The sequence below is a fragment of the Aedes albopictus genome, chromosome 2, assembly GCF_035046485.1.
Source record: "Aedes albopictus strain Foshan chromosome 2, AalbF5, whole genome shotgun sequence".
Lineage (NCBI taxonomy): Eukaryota > Metazoa > Arthropoda > Insecta > Diptera > Culicidae > Aedes > Aedes albopictus.
Window position 1 is genome coordinate 121,677,269 of NC_085137.1, and position 19,450 is coordinate 121,696,718.

General features: G+C 38.6%; 1 protein-coding gene across 3 annotated transcripts in view; it reads right to left on the bottom strand.

The window, feature by feature from the left end:
* Positions 1-18,033, bottom strand: part of LOC109397492 (protein spire) — a 648,107-nt gene extending 630,074 nt beyond the window's left edge. Inside the window, exon 1 of one of the 3 annotated variants that reach the window (XM_062850305.1) lies at positions 16,092-18,033. In XM_062850305.1, the coding sequence (XP_062706289.1) occupies positions 16,092-16,506 (415 nt within the window). In that variant the 5' untranslated portion in view covers positions 16,507-18,033. The remainder of the gene's footprint in view (positions 1-16,091) is intronic. The other 2 variants (XM_062850306.1, XM_062850307.1) reach the window with 2 other exon arrangements.
* Positions 18,034-19,450: the final 1,417 nt, after the last annotated feature.

Below are 19,450 nucleotides of genomic sequence, written 5' to 3' on the forward strand. Positions count from 1 at the left end.
AAATTCCACCGAAAATCTCTTCAGAAATCGTTCTAAAAGTTCCAAAGAGAATTTCCCCAAGAATTCCTCAAAATACCCTGATAAACCAACACAATACACGGACCGTAATGTAGACGGTTCAACAATATCGCATACTGTTCGAACTGTATCCCGAATGGGTGATTAAGCAAATCTTATGGTTATCGTTTATACGGGTACTTCTCTATGTGTTCCACCGCAAATTTTAACTAGGAGATAAACTTTTAATTCCTAGAGAAATTCTGTCAGGAATTCCTTTGAAAGTTTAATTCACATGAGATACTTGCCTAACAGGAGTACCGCCGAGAATACTTGTGGAAATTTCTCTTCAAAATACCTTTTGAAAATCCTCTAGGAACTCCACTCAAAATTTCTCTAAGTAATTGCTTTAGAAGTTTCACCGTACATTCCTGTTTCACTATATAGTGCTTTAAAATTTCCGCAGAAAATTCAGCGGAAAGTCTACTAGGAGTTCCTTTGGAAATGCATCTAGGCAGCATCAATTTATTACGTAATACATAAATCTTAATTTTCGTACCCTCCCCACCCCTCCGTGACGCATTTTCTTGTGTGAAAATTTAGAGTTCCACTCTAATTTTTCTTAGATTTTCACTGTAAATTTGTTAAGAAGTTTAACCGGATTTTTTTTTTCTGAGAGATCCATTAGCTTCCAAGAGTTTTGCTGTTTAGCTCCTCCTGAAATTTCTCTTGAATTTACAATAGTTACACCGGATATTCCTCTAGAATTTATAGTAGGTCCATCCAGAGGAGTTTCACCGAGAAATCCTCTAAAAGTGCCACTAAATGCCCAATGTTTCTGGTTTATAGTTTCTATGGATGCTCTACATGGAATTCTTCAAAGACTTTTATTCGATTTTTTTTGGGATTTTCATCGGGAACCCTTCTAAGATTTTCTATCGAAAATCATCAAGGAGCTTTACCGGGAAATTCTGTAAAAAAAAATAACAGGCGTTACACTACTAACCATACTAACAAAAGTAGCTGCATAGCAGCTTATAGAACAAACGCCTTTGGACGAATGCTCTTTAAGCTCTTATACAGCAAAAATGTTAGGGACTGGATCTCCAGTTAGCCTAGTGGTTAAGGCTATGGATCGCCAATCCGGAGACGGCGGGTTCGATTCCCATTCCGGTCGGGAAAATTTTCTCGACTCCCTGGGCATGGTGTATCATTGTACTTGCCTCACAATATACAAATTCATGCAATGGCAGGTAAAGAAAGCCCTTCAATTAATAACTGTGGAAGTACGCAAAGAACACTAAGTTGAAGCGAGGCAGGCCAAGTCCTAGTGGGGACGTCGAGCCATAAAGAAGAGAAGAAGAAGAAGTTAGGGACTTCCACAGGAATTGTCCCAAGAGTTCCACCCTAATTTTTCTAGGGTTTCTTTATAGCAGAAAGTTCTTCAGTAGATCTCTAGAATTTCGTTCAGTAGTCTCTCAGGATATTTCTTCGGGTGGTCGTCCGAAAATTCCTTCAAGATTTCCTTCGGAATTGTTGCCATAAATTTTCCATAAGTTCCGAAGGAGATCGACCCGACAATTCCTTCAATAGATTGTCCGGGAAATATTAGATGATTTATCGGTGAATCCCTCAAGGAGAGATACCCGGTTTGACTCCTACAAAAATTCTCAGTGCATCTTCTGGAGGAATTCCCGGTGAAGCTTTTGGAGTAATTCTCAGTACAACTTCTATTCCTAAAGCACGAAAAACTTCATTTTCTAAAGTTAGGAATCATTTTATAATCAATTTTTTGATCACAAAGAACCAAATAACAGATTGGTTTCTCACACTTTGCACCTCAAGTGTGAACACAATATGAGGTCAGCTGCTAAATGTCTACTTATGCTGTAAAACGGTTTCTCTGGTGACCATGGCCTAGAAAGATCGAGATAATCTTTGATCTTTGAACGAACTTTGGTCTGGCTTGCATAATAAATTGGCCTACAAATTTATTTTATTGGCTCCAACGTTTGAAACCCAATTTGTAATCTTCACAGTCGAAAATTGCAAGACAAGATTGAGATCACCATTTGTTCATTTTTATACCAGAACATTACAAATTATAAATTTAAATGATTTAAATTTAGCTGTCAAAGCCTACATTTGTTGTAATAATCCGAGAGCAATACAATATGGGTTTCTCCGGTGGCCACTCCGGTGACCACGTGGAACCAATATGACTATTCATTTGGGGCCCCTATAACCATAGCTGGCCCCGAAGGCATTCAGCATGACCATGCTGAGGGTGACGGGCTCGATTTACGGTTGGCCTAGGAACTTTTCGTAAGGGAAATTACTCTTACTCTCATGCGCATATAGTATCTTCGTGCCTGCCATAAGATATACATATGCAAACTAATGATTGGCAGAGAAAACTTTCAGTATATACTAGTAGAAGTGCACATAAAACGTTTATGCTGAGAAGCAGGATTTTTTTCCAGTAGGGATGTTATGCCAAGAAGAAGAAGAAGAATATGACTATCAATCTCTTTGTGTATCACAAGAACAACAGATATGAAAATCCACGAAGGTTGCAGTGGCGCCGGGTTTTGGAGCGAAAACTATACGAAGTTCATTGCCGTTACCCAATTGACCACCTTCCGCAGTCCCTGTAACCCGTTCCGCATTGACCACACCTGCCCAGAACCCTTCAAAAATGGTCTTAAACAATATGTGCCTCATTTCAGTGAAGCGTGCAGAGAAGTAATGCAATAGAATGCATAAAGGGAATACATTTGTGGATTTTCAAGCACATAGCAATGATGAAAACTAAAATTTCGGATGTTCCGGATTCCCGGAACCGGTTGTCAATAATTAGCCAATATTAATGTCTATAATCAAAGTCCACGTGAATACCTTTCCAACGACCCTTGGACGGTCCTGATTACTTGTTTGGTTGCAAAGTTATAGCTTGCCAAAGTTAGGGTCTCAAAAGCGGCATTTTTCAGTTGAAGCAGGTTCCCGGTTGCCACAGTGGCCGAATCCGGATTTCTCCGGTGGTTTTGAAAACTAGACTTGTGCCCCTTTCATTTGAGCCAAAGAGATCCAAAATCGGTGAAGCCACTGATTTTTGAGAGCTGTCCAAAGTTTGGGGTCAAAAATGACCCCAGGGTCTTATTTGTAACTTTTTTTTAGGGACTAAGGAAGGTTAAGGTGAAACGGGACGCCGTGTTATTTTTCCTATCTTGCCTCTCTTTCTAACAATTTGCCTCGCGATTTTGATGATGGTAATCTCGAGTTCTATTGCACTGAAGATGATGAAAAACAATCAGCATGTGCAGTACAAGTGAGCATACACAATGATAGGTTTTTGTTGCAAAATATGAAGTAGAATCTGAGATCACCATCTTAGTAGCAACAGAGCAATGGCGGATATTTACCCGACCGCCCCGTCCGCCCTTAAGCGTATGATACGCAGAACGCATACATTCAGAATATTATAGGGAATGAATGATCAAGTTGTATTGAATGAAAACGTTTTCATATTCAAGTTCATTCATGATCCATATGATGCAAGAATTCTAGATGTGTGGTAGTACAGAAATAAGATCGACTCATGTACAGTATCGGACAATAAAAATGCACCAAAGTCGTTTTCCCATACAAAATAGTCAACTTTAGATTGCCATATCTCAGTTATTGCTCAACCGATTGTTTTCATTTTCTGTGACGAACTACAAAACACTTCAATTTTTGAAAACTATTGAAAAAGTTCGGTAATAACTATTGATACAAAAGTTACAGATAGGTTGAATTTTGACAATAAATATGCACCAAGACATAAAATTTTATAGAAAAAAATGTTACGTCATATCATTATGGTGTCTTCGACAAATATATTTCTTAAGTGAAAACGATTAACTTTACTGGAAACACCAACATGATTTGACTTCTACATTTTTTGCTAAAAGATTTTTTGTTTTGGTGCATTTTTATTGTCAAAATATAACCGTCTGTAACTATTGCGTCATTTGTTATCGCCGAACTTTTTCAATAGTTTTTAAAAATTGAAATGTTTTGTAGTTCGTCACAGAAAAATGAAAACAATCGGTTGAGAAATAACTGAGATATGGCAGTCTAAAGTTGACTATTTTGTATGGGAAAACGGCTTTGGTGCATTTTTATTGTCCGATACTGTATATAGGCATCTCCGGTAATACGCATGCGTGAGATGAATTATGCGATCGGATTTGATATTGCGCACTCAGATAAAGACTTGCCACTTAGGGGCTGTCCATAAACCACGTGGTCATGAAGGGGGGGGGGGGTTCGGCTAATGACCATTTTGTATGGACAAATAAAAAAAAAATGTATGGACTGGTGACCACGCGGGGAGGGGGGGTTGGAAAGTCCCAAAAAATTGACCACGTGGTTTATGGACAGCCCCTTATACATAAGCACTATGATTAAGCAATATTGTGAAACCCTATTAAACCAGACAAGCTCCGCTAGGATTACAATTGTATGCAACTATCCATGCTCACCACCAAGAGTTAATCCAGGAAAACTCTAATCTATTGCAGAGGCTTAATTGCTGAAAAGATTCTCAACTCGGCTAAATTAACTGTAAGCAAGATTTGCTTGGAAGGTTTATAGCAAGATTATATGTATGCAAGATAGGATCTCGATCGATCATGGCAAATTAATGATGTGAAAAGGATGAGCATACTTTCTGGACGGCACATATACAAATGGAATAGTTTTCCACAGGATCAGGAAAAAACATGTTAAAAAGAGGGTGCGAAAATGTCTGGAGATGTCTGGACGAGGGTATATAAGGGGACCCCGTTTCACGAATAAAGGATTCGCGGTAGATTCTAGTACGAGTCAAGTCAGACTCTTTGTTTTGAAATATCCGAAACCACCTAATTCTCTTCGGGTAACCAGTCCCTTTTGGAAGAGAAGTTCAACCTTAACCCTCTTCGGGTAACCAGTCCCTTTTGGAGGAGGATTAACCCATCAGGGAACAATCAGTGAAGCTCTTCGGGTAGCCAGTCCCTTTTGGAGGAGGCCACTGACCTTGATGGTTATTGTCGTGAGAGTTTTTGAGGTACGGAAATTCTGTATCTGCTCGACGGCAATAAAGAGGAAATCCTTCGCTTCCTCTAGGTTGAACACTCCCTCACAAGTACCATGTTTATCATTCACTTTCCAACTCGGTGAAATAGCCGAGAGGTAAGGAATATGCCTCACAATCCGTGTACGAATCCATGCCAATATTTTACTTATATATGATTCCCCTATCGATCCGGTTCTATCGATTGCTAGACCCACTTTCAAGCTGCGGCGGCTAATTTGCTGCATGGAACGGATGTAATTTGTACATCATTTTTACGACGCGACTGATGTGCAACAAAAATGATGTGATATCACAAGATTTTTTTGCCTTGTATCTCTCCTTCGGCTCTTAGATGTCAATTAAATGCATTCTGCCTTCAAATGCTTCAAGTTTTTACTACATGAAGGTCATTGATTCCGTGAAAAAAATTCAGCGCATGGAAGAATTTATTTCAGCTTGTATCGATACCGATGCAATAATTTTAAAAAACTCGCAAACGCAACGAAGCAACATTTGAAGCGATTGCTGAAGGATGCAATGTTCCCAAATATGTCTAAAATAAGATTATTGGATTTTCAAATGCATCTTCATTTCATTAAAATCTTAAAATTAATTTCTCCAAAGAGCTCTATACAATATCATAAGGACTTTCTCAAGAGAACATATATGTCCAAATTCACTTTAATTATGTTTTCTTTGTCAAAAAATGTTTCCTTTAATACTTTTTGGTATTCAGATATTTCTACATCAAATCAGGTTTCAAATAAAATAAAATTTCTTCAAACATTAACCCCAGAAAACAGGGTGACAATATTTTTGAAGTGCAAGACAGTTCTGTACGATATTTTCAACATTGTTCTTGAAAAGTTCATGGTAGAAACTTTGCCAAAATAGTAATAAATTACTACTGAAATTCAGCACAATGTATTCCGCCGTTATAGTGTATCATGAAGGTATTGAAGAATATCAGCAGTTAGATTTAAGTAAAATCATTATTGGGGCCTCAAATGTAGCCTGTTAATTAGATAAATATAAATTAAAACAAATTTAAAATATTTAAATAAAGGAAATCTCTAATCGTTGGTTCATAGTAACTCCTGAAAACATTTTTCAAAAAAATCTTGGAGAAGATGCATACGTTTTTTGAAGATATACAAACGTCTTAAATATGTCCAAATGCCTACAAGGGATTCTTAAACTTTTATAACTTACGGCTCACTTTCAATTATTATACAATTAGGCGACCCACCATAACATAAATCATTTCAGAAATTTTGAATTAATTTTGAAATAAAAAACATGCCATCGATTTTATTGAAAAATAATATTATTTATGGCAATATCCAATCAAAGATAATGATAAGCCAATGTTACGTTAAACTTATTTTTAGAGTTTAGTTTGAAATTTACTGCGTTGTTTACGTTCGATAAAGATCCGTTAAATACAAGGATAAATATCCAAGAACACAGTTTGAGTGAACTGCTTATTGGTAAGTTTCTAATACAAATTTACCCACTTCGGCTCTATTCAATACTATAAAAGTACACAGATTTGAGGGGTTCTTTAAGACATGTTATGATTAGAATAAAGTTGAAATTCCTATAGATTCTTTATTAGCAATTTTGTAATTCTTAGTTTTTAGCTAAGTTTCGGTGTTTTGGAATTTTTCTAAAGTTTTCACTGCTGATCTTGGAATCATATTTTTGCAAATGCAGTCTTAAATGCAATCTACAGCAAAAACTTTTATGCATATCCAATCAAGAAAACTAATATTTTATTTTCTAGAAGTTCTAGAATCGATTGCACAGACAATAATTTCGATATTTAATTCTAGTAATATGTTGGGGCCAATATGACCCAGACAGGCTCGCTAAACATGCACTACTCCATCGTGATGTGCCTAACTTAACATCCAAGGAGGTTTAAAATACTCCGGACAAAGACTTATAATGTGAAAAATTGAATAGATTAAGGAAAAAAATATCTAAAAATAATTCTGACGTTTCTCTATGAGAATACTTGTAACTTGCCGGGGCTCGTGGCGCAGTGGCTACACGTTCGCTTCCTAAGCGGATGGTCATGGGTTCGATCCCAGCCCCGGCACTTCGTCAGTTACTCTTCCCCCCGAGAGCGGCTGGCACTTCACCTTCTTCTGAGCTCTCATAGCTCAAACGGACCCGGATAGTTGGATATCGGTGAACGGCAACCAATAATGGACGACCCCCAATCGGACTGGAAAATGAACAACAGCCACACATCATTTCATCATCGTGCTCATCATTCTACCAAGGACAGGGTAGAAAAGTGAAAGCAGCACAAAGGCAAACCAGTTCGATATAGTAGAATAAGAATATAATAGAATACATTTAGGCGCTGTACAAAGTGTAAGTGCAGTCGCCAATTGGAATCGCTCACGTAATGCCCTAGTGGACAAAAGAGCTGTAAAATAGGTTAAGTGGTTTAGAATTAAAAAAGAAAAAAATACTTGTAACTTACGAAAAGGGGTAACAATAGAATTCGGAATATGGTAGAGAAGACAATTATTTCTATATTTACGCCCTAACCTTCGCGACGCACCAAAAAATCAGCTCGCAAACCCCATGGTTTGAGAAATACTGAAATTAAAAATCCTGTACAACCTACAGGTGTAAATAAAAAGCCCAAAAATATGTATTTTTAAACTCAAAATCGAGTAAACACAGTGAACTGAAGAAATAGGTAAATTTTGAACTGACCACTAAGTGAATTTTACTTAACATTTAAGTTGTTGGACGAGAGCTTAAATTTGAGTAAAAATTATTCAACAAAATGTTCGACGTTTGTTTAACCTTCCTCATGCATCACGTTGGCAGCAGCTCGCTGAGGAGGAGGATTAAATAAACGTATTTTTAAGTTGTTTAACCCATTTTTAAGTAAAACTTACCTACTTTAGCAGTTTGGTGCGGATAATCAAATTTAGGTACTATGCCATTCAAATTTGGCTTCCCACACGGAACTCGGGAGTTGGGTGAAAAATACCTAAATTTGAGTAATTTCATTTTCCGTGTACAAAGTTAAAAAATGGTACAGCATTTAACCTGTAACAAAAGGATCACGTAATATCGCACACATTTTTCCATACGTTTATAAGTTCACAGCACGCTCTCAGTATGAAGTTTGTATCAAAGAATAAAAATAGAAAGAGTGCCATCTGTTATCGTGCTCTCTGTGTTAGTATTCGTGAATGGTCATACGAGAAGGCGGTGTGCGTATGTTTTTTGTATCCCATACAATCAGTAACACATAATTCCGCATGAAGATTGAACTTTCATCCGCAGATAGCGCTGCGGTATTGTCTTCCCGAGCGGAAGCGGAGTAGGCATTCTTGATATGTTTATTATTTGCTTGTATTCAACATTCCATACAAGAAACTCTTTGATATGAAATTTAGTGAAATAAAATAAAAATTTATACGATTTTTTTTACGTTGGGTGAAATTTGCAGATTTTTAACCATAAGCTATTTTAGCATAGCATATTTTATCTGAGGACCCACGGTTCCACCTTTCTTCCGTAGAAAGAACCCACATTCTTAGCGAATTTGCCGGAAATGGTATTCGATCCCAGATCCTCGACGTTATCGACATGTGCTCTAACCATTACACCAGGTTCACTCCGCAACGCTTTTAATTTGTATTTCTCTGTTTTCTTACAGTTCTGTTAAATTACTCCGATACTTCGTACGTTAGCTAATAAGGAATAGTTCTGTAGTTTGTTTTTTTTAGGCGAGCCATTTAGGCTTGTCTGGCTATCTTGTGACCCGGGATAAACCTACCTATGGCAGAAAACCCCAGAAAAAAGATAGAAAAGAAAATAGAAAGAAACAAAAGATTTTTTTTTTATTTTTTTTTATTTTTTGTGTGCTAATTCTTCACACCGAAACAAAAGACAAATATTTTCCAAGTGGTAATGTCTTCTATTTTCAAAGGTTTTGTCCTAATTTTCTCTACTCTTGTCAATAATAATACAATAAAATCTACCAAATTTTAATGTTAATTTGATTATAACAGATAAAACCAATTTTACAATGACTATTTTATTATTCTTAACCACCTAACATAATTTACAGCTCTTTTGTCCACTAGGGCACTACGTGAGCGATTCCAAATGGCAGTTGCACCCCCACTTTTGTACAGCGCCTAAATGTATTGCATTATTCTACTATATCGAACTGGTTGTTTTTCGCGCTGCTTCAACTTTCTACCCTATCATGGTAGAATGATGAGCACAAGGATGTTGATGTGTGGCTGTTCCTTTTTCCAGTCCGATTGGTGATCTATTTATGAGATGCCGTTCGTCTCCAAGTATCCGGGTCCGTTTGAGCTATGAGTCCAGAAGAGAGTCAGTGTCAGCTGCTCTCAGGAGGAAATAGCAACTGACTAAAGTGCCGGGCTGGGTTCGAATCCATGATTATCTGCTTATGAAGTAAACGTGCACAGATCGAAAAAAGAGTGTAAAATTCTGTGGTATATGATGCACATGATAGGAGCGTGGGATATCATAGAAGTTTACATGACATATCATGTAAAGTTCATGAAATATCATGTAAACTTCCATTATAAGTCATGTAATTCAGCATGACTCTGAGAGTTTACATGACATATAACACAAATTTACATGATATATCATGTAAACCATCATAACACTAAGTTTACATGACTAAAATGAAGTTTACATGACGTGTCAATCTTATTATTTTTATCTGTGTGTGTCCACTTGCGCCACGGACCCCGGCAATACTACTATGACTATGTAATGAAGTAATAGTATGATAAGCATATTCTACTAATTTTTAATAAAACTCACGATTCATTCCCAAAAATCTCATGAACAACTAACTCTTGTAGAAATTGATATCATCAAAAATAGCCAACATCACCCGAAATTACGGTACCTTCCTACATTATATGATCATGCAATTCGTGCACCAAGTTAATAGCGGTAACATTTTTAACCAACCCGAACAGAAGAGGCCGGAGAATACGAAGGCCGGTCCCCGATGCAGAGTGCCAGATTTATGTCTTCATTTGTTTACGATTGTATTTTGAATGGGACGGTGGCGGCGGTGCGGGTAAAATCTACCTACCTACCTAACTACTGATGATGGTGGCATTTTGTGGGAGATTTGTAGCCCAAGATTTGACACCGAAAGCGGAAGTGTTGCATTAGGGTGTCAACGACAGGCCGATTTTGTTCGGTTTTGTTTGCGGTGAAGAAGTTTTCCTGTTTGTTAGTGGAGGAAGAGTGGGCGAGGCTCTCATTATTCTGTTTGCTGTCGTTTATTCGACCTGGTTTCTTCTGTGTTCTGGGTAGTTGTTTCTCTTTTTAAGAATAAGAATGAAAAACAAGAGCAACAAGAGTACAGTTTTTACAGCAAATCCAACAGAGGCAGCTGTTAATTACTTCTCCACAAAATCACTACTGTATGTAGGGAGGTGCCGATAGATCTGAAGGAAAAGGTATTATTATAACAGCGTGGAGTAGTGCTCCGACCATGATGAACCCCTTTCATAACTTTCAATCATCTTCTCCCGCATCGTAATACAAACCACCTTCCCAAAAAAAAAGAGAGTCAAGAAAAAAGCAGTCAAAGCAAATGCGATAACTCTAATGACCAACACTGTACCGAAGAGCAATGTCAGACACATTGCTATCGTGTGCTGCTTCTTGAAGATGAGCAAGCACCTTTGAAACCAGTCTGTCTACTAGAGGGTCTGTCTCTGTCAGTCACACCGCAGTGGAAGACCCATAATTGAAGGAAGTGATTAAGCCCCACAAATGCACCGTTCAACACAACTCCATGCCAGAGGAAAGTAAACTCCAGCCAGGTTAAATTCTAATCCAGCTTGATTCCGACTGCGAGTTCTAAGTTCGTTGGGTCATCTTCAAGGTCCAATAATTGGACCCCATCGTTGGGTGAGTTCCGAACAAGAACGAAAAGGCCAACGAAAGTCAGAAAACAACATCAGATAAGTAGGGAAATGGAGTAGGTATGCGGTACGGACGGAGGACGATCAATCGTACCTACTATGTTCGCTACGTAATACAACATGTAGGGCTACAGGGAATATCTACAAAACCGATAGCATCAGCAAGAAATAGGCATTGAAGCAAAGAAAACAAACGATCGAAAGGAAGCGAACGATTTTTAGGTGTTGTACTTTGGCGATTCCTTTTGGGTTAACCATGCGTTACAAGCATAGAGGAAGCAAATGAAGTACCTACACACCCATATTATGGCACGATACCAAGTGAATCGAAACAGATTCGATAGGAGGAAAAGGGTGTCTATTTCAACATCCTTGAAATCGGGTTCCGATGAGCGAGGCATAATCAATCAAATTCGAGATTTTGGAAATCACGGCTTAATATTGAAAGAAGCTTGAGCACCCTACGAAATTACAATGAAGTCACATTATTGGTATCAAGTGTTGCCCATCACGTCATTCTATTCTATTCTAATCTATTCTAGTGCTTGCACAACCAGCGTTGAAAAGCATCTTGGAAATACCGAGATCTCTTCCGATATAGTGTTGCCCATCATGTCATTATCCAATTAAACTAAACCTTTTTAAAAGCTGTTAGCATTTTGGTATTGGTAGAGAGACTCTTGCTACTAGGTTGATTTCGGGGTGTCATGGAAATCCACGTTGAAGGAATTCCAGAGCTTATGGGAGTTCTCCGAATTGGGCGCATTTGATGCTGTACAAACGTTCCTCCAACCATTTTAAATCAGCCTTCATTTGAACAAAAGCTGAGCACAAGAGGTACAATCCTTTAATCAGCTCCTAAACGTCTAATTTTGATTTGAGGTTCATTGGATGGCTGATTTAAGGCTTAATATGCGCTTAATCAGTCATCAATAAAATTTAACCTCGGGATCCAAAGCAGATAGGAAAACATCGTCTTCGACGACAACATTGTTCAGAAAAACAAAAACAATAAAGTGATTTCTTTATTAGTTGATTATTTCATCGCCAGGTGGCGTAGGTTGTCAAGTAAAATTTTAAAATTTTCCTGCATCGGGATTCAAAACAGATAAAAAAAAATGTCTTCTTCGGCAAAGTTGTTCAGAAAGACAAGAACGTTAAGGTGATTCTCCAATTAGTTGACGATTTTCCCGTCAGGTTGTGCTAAGGGTTACCATCCGTCCTGATTTGGCAGGACATGTCTTGATTTTGGATTAATTTTGGCCAAAATTTCTTAACAAATCCGATGAGTTTCGCTGATTTCCAAAAAAAAAATACATGATATGTCCTGATTTTCCATCTTGTTTGGATGGGAGTGCTTGTTGTTAAGTTAAGTTTTAGACTTCTCTACCTTGCGATCTGAGGCAGATAGAAGAGCATCGTCATTGACAAAGTTGGTCAAAAGAACAATCTAGTGAAACATAATTAATATATTCTCATTGCTAATATTTCAGTTCTGAACAAGAAACCTTCTTTCACAATTTGAATGATAACGATTATATCAATGACGACTTCTTCAACCTTCCGTAAGTCGCGTGATTGGCCACCACCAGCGATATTTTTTCAACGTCTTGTGCAGAATACAACTGCGCGATCTCTCGAGGGTTATTTTGGTGAACAGATCTTAACATCGTCTCCACAAGCCAATTCCAGTTGGAAGCAGCATTTCAACTTCATTTATAAAAAATGATGAAAAGCAATTGGTCCGCAAGATTACTCCGATATTGAATAAATAAGTGAACAAGTGAAGTGGATCGTTGAAGTGGTTGGTGAAAACTGCAGATTGAGCGAATCTAATTCCAACACATAGTGCACGATTGGTGAGATTTAAACTAAACTAGCAGATAAAGGGCGATTACATACCGATTTTCTGCAGTCTAGCTAGTAGAATGCCGTGATATACTCTGTCAAAGAAAGCTTTAAGATCTGATGGCTGAATATCATCTACCCATGCAACAGAAGTAGCTGAATAACAGTTTCTTAAGCTGAAGTATGATTAATAATAATTTATTTTTTAACTCTTATACAGCCAAAATGTTCGTTGAGTAGTTGGATAGAATATTATGCATCTGCGTATTCAGCTTCATCAACATACAACAACAAGCAGAATAGATTATCTGTTGTTCAACTTTTAATCAACCAGTTTTTGACAGCTGACAGCTGAAATGTTTTTCTAGAGGCCACAAAGCTTCTTCAGCCTCAATACAGGCTTAGTACAACTTTTTAGCTTGGTAATTTAGACACAACATGTAATGCTCACCTTTTCGAGGATATGTATACAATTGCGTGTGGTGTAGGTGCTAACGTGAGTGACTATGAATCTGGAGGTCCGAGTTCAATTCCCAGTTTTTCCATAGATAAGTTTATACATTCCTAAGCATCTCTTCTGGAAACAGAAAACTGTAAATGGTAAAAAAAAACTTACGAAAGTGTTTTTTTTTTTCATTTTAACCACAATAAATAAATTTGATTGATTGCTAATTGAACGCCTATTATTTAAACCTTAAATCAGCCTTTCAATGAACCTCAAATCAGCTAAAGGTTGAAAAAATACCAATATTAGATGTTTAGGAGCTACTTCTACTCAGCTTTTGTTCAAATGAAAACTGTTTTTGAATACTTTCAAAAACGTTTGTACACCATCAAATTGTTACCTGGTTTTCTAAGTACATAGTATGAAATTTGCTCTACTGAAAAGAGTCGTTGAAGAGCATGGCGTCTGAGGATGGATGGAAGCTTCATCACATTTTACAATCAGACCTGACTGAATGCCATCTGGACACGTTGAGTAGAATATTATCAATTGTCCAATTGCAGAGGCTTATATTTCATAATGGTGAAAACAGAACACTGATTTTTTCGGAATGAAATTTTTCAATCTAATATGCTGAATATAACCATCTTTATGTTCAAATCACATACTGAGTTGCTTTTATCATGATAAAACGGTATTAAATTCAGTTTTGCAATCGAAAAGTGATCTTTTCTTGTTTGATCGTTACGTCTTTTTACTTGTTCTAAAACATGATAGAGGGTAGGCGAAATTTGTTCCCAGTTGACAGTCAACTTACACCCCTGCGATATATGGATCGTTTGTGAAAGTTGCACGTATATGATATCCCTATTTCCACCCAATAGGATTGTTTGTAGCCAGCATCAATCGGGTTCCCCCATTGTCAAAACATTTGGGTTCCCTAAACATTGGCACAAGATGCGGGAATCGAAAACGTGAAGTCATCACACCCTGGTGGAAAGTTGTGAGTGTTTCGAGACGTATTTCTCGTCATTAGCGTAGGCATTTTGATCAGTTGTCAGTTGCTCCAATGAACGAACACGAGAGCTGTTGTTCTTAATATTTTTAGATTGCTTAGGTGGCAGTGGAACCAAGCCGGTTTACTGTTTCGTTGAAGAATTCTACTGTACTGTCGATGCAATTCGATGTTTCAAAGAAACTCCAGTCAATTGCTTGAATCACTGCGCTTCAAGCTAAGTAGTCAGCAGCATGCTGAAAATCCAACCCCAAAAGATCGGCAATGTCTTCGAACCGAACAGATTGACTCAATTTTATAAAGACTTGCAACGCTAGGTGAGCTTGGTGGAGAGTAGTCAATGGTTAGATGATCGCTCCGAACTTCGTACAACTTTACGAGGCTCGTTTGCTAGCGCACGCGATCGAGTAGTCCACCGTAACAATAAGCTATTGTGTGTTGCTTTCATAACAAAACGCGTTGCGAACTTCCAATCGGCTTTTCAGAATCGTCCCGACGAATCAAGCACCACCTCTGCTGCTGTTTGTGTTAGTGAGATCGGAGAAACGTCAGGTTCGCGTCTGCTGATTTGCTGGCGACGACTCTGGCAATGGTTTGACCCGCGACAGATTCAAATCGTTGCGTTAGATAAGGGGGAAAATTGACAATACATGATTGATCTGTGTTAAACCATGAAGACAGAATCCATCCAGCAAGGAAGAGCAGGCTGCAGACATGTTCGATTTCATAGCATCTATTGAAGCCATTCCATCATCTAAAAGTGAGTTGTAGTCCCCGAATTACAGAATTTGGACCGACATTTTCATGTTGAAAATAATTGCTCCAAACGATCATTTCGTTTGGTTCTATTTCGATTGTTTCGAAAACAACTGGGCTGAGAATACACGTTCTCGAGCCAAATCTCGGTCCAAACAATGACGCCGTAGAGGGATTCTGAATTTTGTAAACTCCACTTAGTCTAGGCATGTTTCGAGGAATACCATCAGAATATGTTCCTTCTAGAACCATTCAGCGACCTTTTTAACTGTAACAAATACTTCAGTGAGCATTGCAATAAGCGTTTTACGAATTTAGTGATTTTTCAGGCATTCTAGCGGAATTTTAAAAAAAAGGGCTCCTCCAGATTTAAGTAGTTTTCACAATGACTTCCTTCAGGAGTTACGCCAAGAATTTTCCCAAGCCATTCAATTAACAAATCAACCAGAAATTTTATCGGAATCCCATCAGAATTTTACAAAGACTGAAGCAAAAATTTGCTCAAAACTTTATTAAGAACTGAGATTATACTCTTAGAGAATGTTCTCGGGCTTCATTCTGAAATTTTTCGAGATTTTTTTTTTCAGAGAGAAGTTATCTATTTTATGTTTGTTTTAGGATTTCATAGCTAAGAATTCTGTGAAATCCTAAAACAAACATAAAATAGATAACTTCTCTCTGAAAAAAAAAATCTCAAGCATAATTCTAAAATCTAGTGGTACTTGAAATTTAAGTAATACTTTCATTATCGTGAAAAAGTTGTTTGTTTGTTTGTTTGTTTATTACCAAGGATTTTAACCTTTTATGGGTCATTCATCCCGTATCGTGGAAAAGTGTTTCTTTTGTAATTGTTTTATCATCTTGGCATTTTTTTTTTATCTTAAATGGCATCTAAAGTTATTCACGAAAGTTTAAACCAACTGACAAAAAACTCATTCATCAAAGAAAAGTCTCACTAACCTTCATCGCCGACCGTAACGAAGCAGCTTCCGTCCTTGTGCACGTTCAGGTGTTTCGTCTTGACCGGCAGCCGCAGATCGCGCAACCGACAGCCGGTCTCCAGCAGCCGGGCTTTGTACATGCGTGTGGCCTGGTAGATCAACGCCCAGGCCTGATCCTCGGAGATCGGCGCATTGAACGTCTTCAGAATGTGCTCCAACGAAACGGACACCGCCGTGTTGGAGTCTCCCCCGCTCGACAGTGAACCGCCAGTGGTTTCGTATCGAACCACCAGAAGGTCACCACCATCACTCGAATCTTCTTGCTGTTCCGGCACCACCTTGGCGGGTGGCGGTCGCAGCTTGCTACTAGCCATAACCAAATCTTTCGGCAACGGTGGACACACCGGAATCTGGCGTTTCGATTCTTCGGCCATGATCCCGTTCCTGGAAGGACTTTGGTCGCACCACCGTAGAAACGTTATCTCTAAAGCTCTTCTTCTGGATTTAAGCTGTACACTGAATAATGCACTTTGTTGGAAGATGAACCACTCATCGTGTATTGGGAATGGGGCAATCGATTGCAGAAAATCTCGTACGACACTATGAATCACACAACAACACTACACACAAAAATAGTCTCTTCTTCACTTCGCTTTTGTACTGTATCAAATCGGCCACCCCGTATCAAAAATAAACACCCGGAACAATCTTCTTATCTCGTGACGACGGCGACGAACGAAAGCAAATTTCACTCGTCTCCAGCTGTACTATCTGCTACAAGAGATGCGTTGACAAGATGAGGCATTCAAGATCAGGTACCGACGACGACACTAATTTGGTCACTGTTTTCAACAATCACAACTAACGTATCGACTATTCTTCGTTTGACACTTCGCTGACATCCACCAGTATTCACTAAGCAGGCCTAGCTCTACAAGAACCGCAAACTTCTCTTTTCACGTGGTGCACTACTGCTTTGTATTTATCAGGTAAACACGGTGGAAGCTTTGCTTCACTAGCACTATAGGGTTATCGATTCTCCGAGCCCAAACCAACACAGCTGAACATTCTTCCTTTATTTCACACGCTGGTTACATTTCTCTCCCATCTGGCACATGCTAAACCTTGCACAATAGTATTTGGAGATTGCAAGGTCACCAAACACGACTCTTCAATTTTCGCTTTGGAAGAGCTTGGACCGCAACAAGAGAATTCTCACATACAATCGCAGGATATCGCGGTTTTGGTCAGTGATATAAACAAAAATAATTGTTTCGGACAATGATGATTGCTGAGCTGGGCGTAATCCAATACTTTTCACTAGAACTGTAACATGCCCTTCTCTTCACGATTTTTGTATTCGCCGCAACTGGGAAACTCAACACACGCAATTGCGGAAATTTTCACTATCCACTGCAATCCACTGTCACTTGAGGAAACAAGTTTTACGAAAAACTACTATTATAACGCGCTTTCACTTCACTTCTATCATTTTCTTTGGCTAGATATTGGTCAGGTATCTAACTTCACTCGCATCATGCCAAAAATCTCACTTTGTTACGCTTTCAATCAACATATTTCGATAGAAAGAATTAAAGCACCAACATATTTTTCACAGTGCATCCAGGAACGCCGCATGCAAAATTCCCAAACACTACCCCGATAGCACTCCAGGAAAAACCGTCACCAATTTTCGCAAAATAACACCCGCGCGATACGCACCACAAGCGAGCGTGAAACGTATAGGTATGCAATCCCCAAACGAACTATAAAAATCTCGTCAGCCAATAAGCGCGCACCGCACGAACGTTCACCGAACACTGAACGCCCGGTGGATCCCAACATCGGCCCCAGCTCCAGCAGTTTCGTTCAAGTCGTCGGATCGAGTTGGTCGAACGCAGTCCACAAACACACTCGGAGAGAGTGGAACGCATTTTCCTTCGCGCTCTCTCTTCGTGTGCGCGCTCTCGCGCGCGCCGAAAGTGGGAAAAGCTTTTCCGGGAGAGCCGCCACCCGCCCGCAACCCGAGTGCGGTTCGAGCAGATTTGTTTTGGTGCGATCTCGTTTTCACCCATCGGGCCGGGTGGTATCAGGCGGTCCCGTTCATGCGCCCAGCTTGGGTTGTTGGAGCGCTAAATGCGAGAGAGAATTGGGGAGCTGCTCTAACGCTTTAGAGACGAGAGCTTTTATAAACTCGAGCAATCAGAGGAAGAACACAACAAATGCAGTTTTTCTTGCTTAGTGTGCTTTCGAGTAGTGAAGCAGGTACTATGGGCTAGGTATATCAAGCTCAATGATTGAAAGAATAAAAAAAAACAAGAAAATTAACGCAGAATAATTATAAAAATGCACTTAGGAGTAGGGCTTACACACTTTAGGTGCTGAGCGGTTTTAACGTGTGGAGAAATCCCGTAGGAATCCCAGGGAAGGAATCGAGGGAGACATTTCCGGGTGTGAACTTCTGGATGACTTCCTGAAGGAATTACTGAAAGAATTCCGAGAAGAATTGTTGGAGAAATCTCGGGAGGAATACTTAATGAAATTCCTGGATGAATAGGTCAAGATCGGTGAAGTACCAGATTTGTAGTAATGAGCTGAATTTTTGTATGATGAGAAAGTTAATTCTCCGTTTCTGCATTAAAATGGTTCAAAATGCGTGGGTATTATAATTCCTTGCTTAATTTGATACTGTTTGAGCAAAACTTTGGGTAACCGTGTTGTTTCAGATATCTCTATAGGTATCCGCATGGGAATCTCTGAAGCAATAATCGATGAAATTATTGGTTGTAATTCTGTAGAACGCTTTAAGCAATTACTGGAACATCCTTGAAGGCATCCAGAGGGAATCCTTAAGAAATTCCTAGTCCCTGGAGAAATTTGTTGAAAAAAAAACTAGAAGAAAACGTGAAAGGGGTCAAGTGAGGTTATTTCGAACCAAGTTTTTTTTAGATAAGCTGCTCGTAATAATTTTCGACTTTGTATCTTTTCATTGGGTCAAGATTATCGCAACCTGGTAGGAGAATCTATCACTTATAACTACAGGTATGTTCCGTTTTTGTCACTATCCGATTTCGTCAACATTTTATTCCGTTTTTGTCAACACTAAAGTTTTTGTCAAATTTGTTTCCTCAAACACAAGTTGTTTATACTTCAACATTAATCTTATGGAAATGCATCCATGAATGAATTTGAAGTAACCACCAATGATGATGTAGAAGACGTATACGCCACATTTCAAATTCAGTTGTAATTAATGTTAATTCATACCTTCTCTCACGCATAATAAGTAAAATTATTTTACTTCTTATTTGAACATGAGAAAAAATAAGCCAATAGTAAAAAGAAAAGTTAAACCGGACCAATTTAATTAATGAAAAT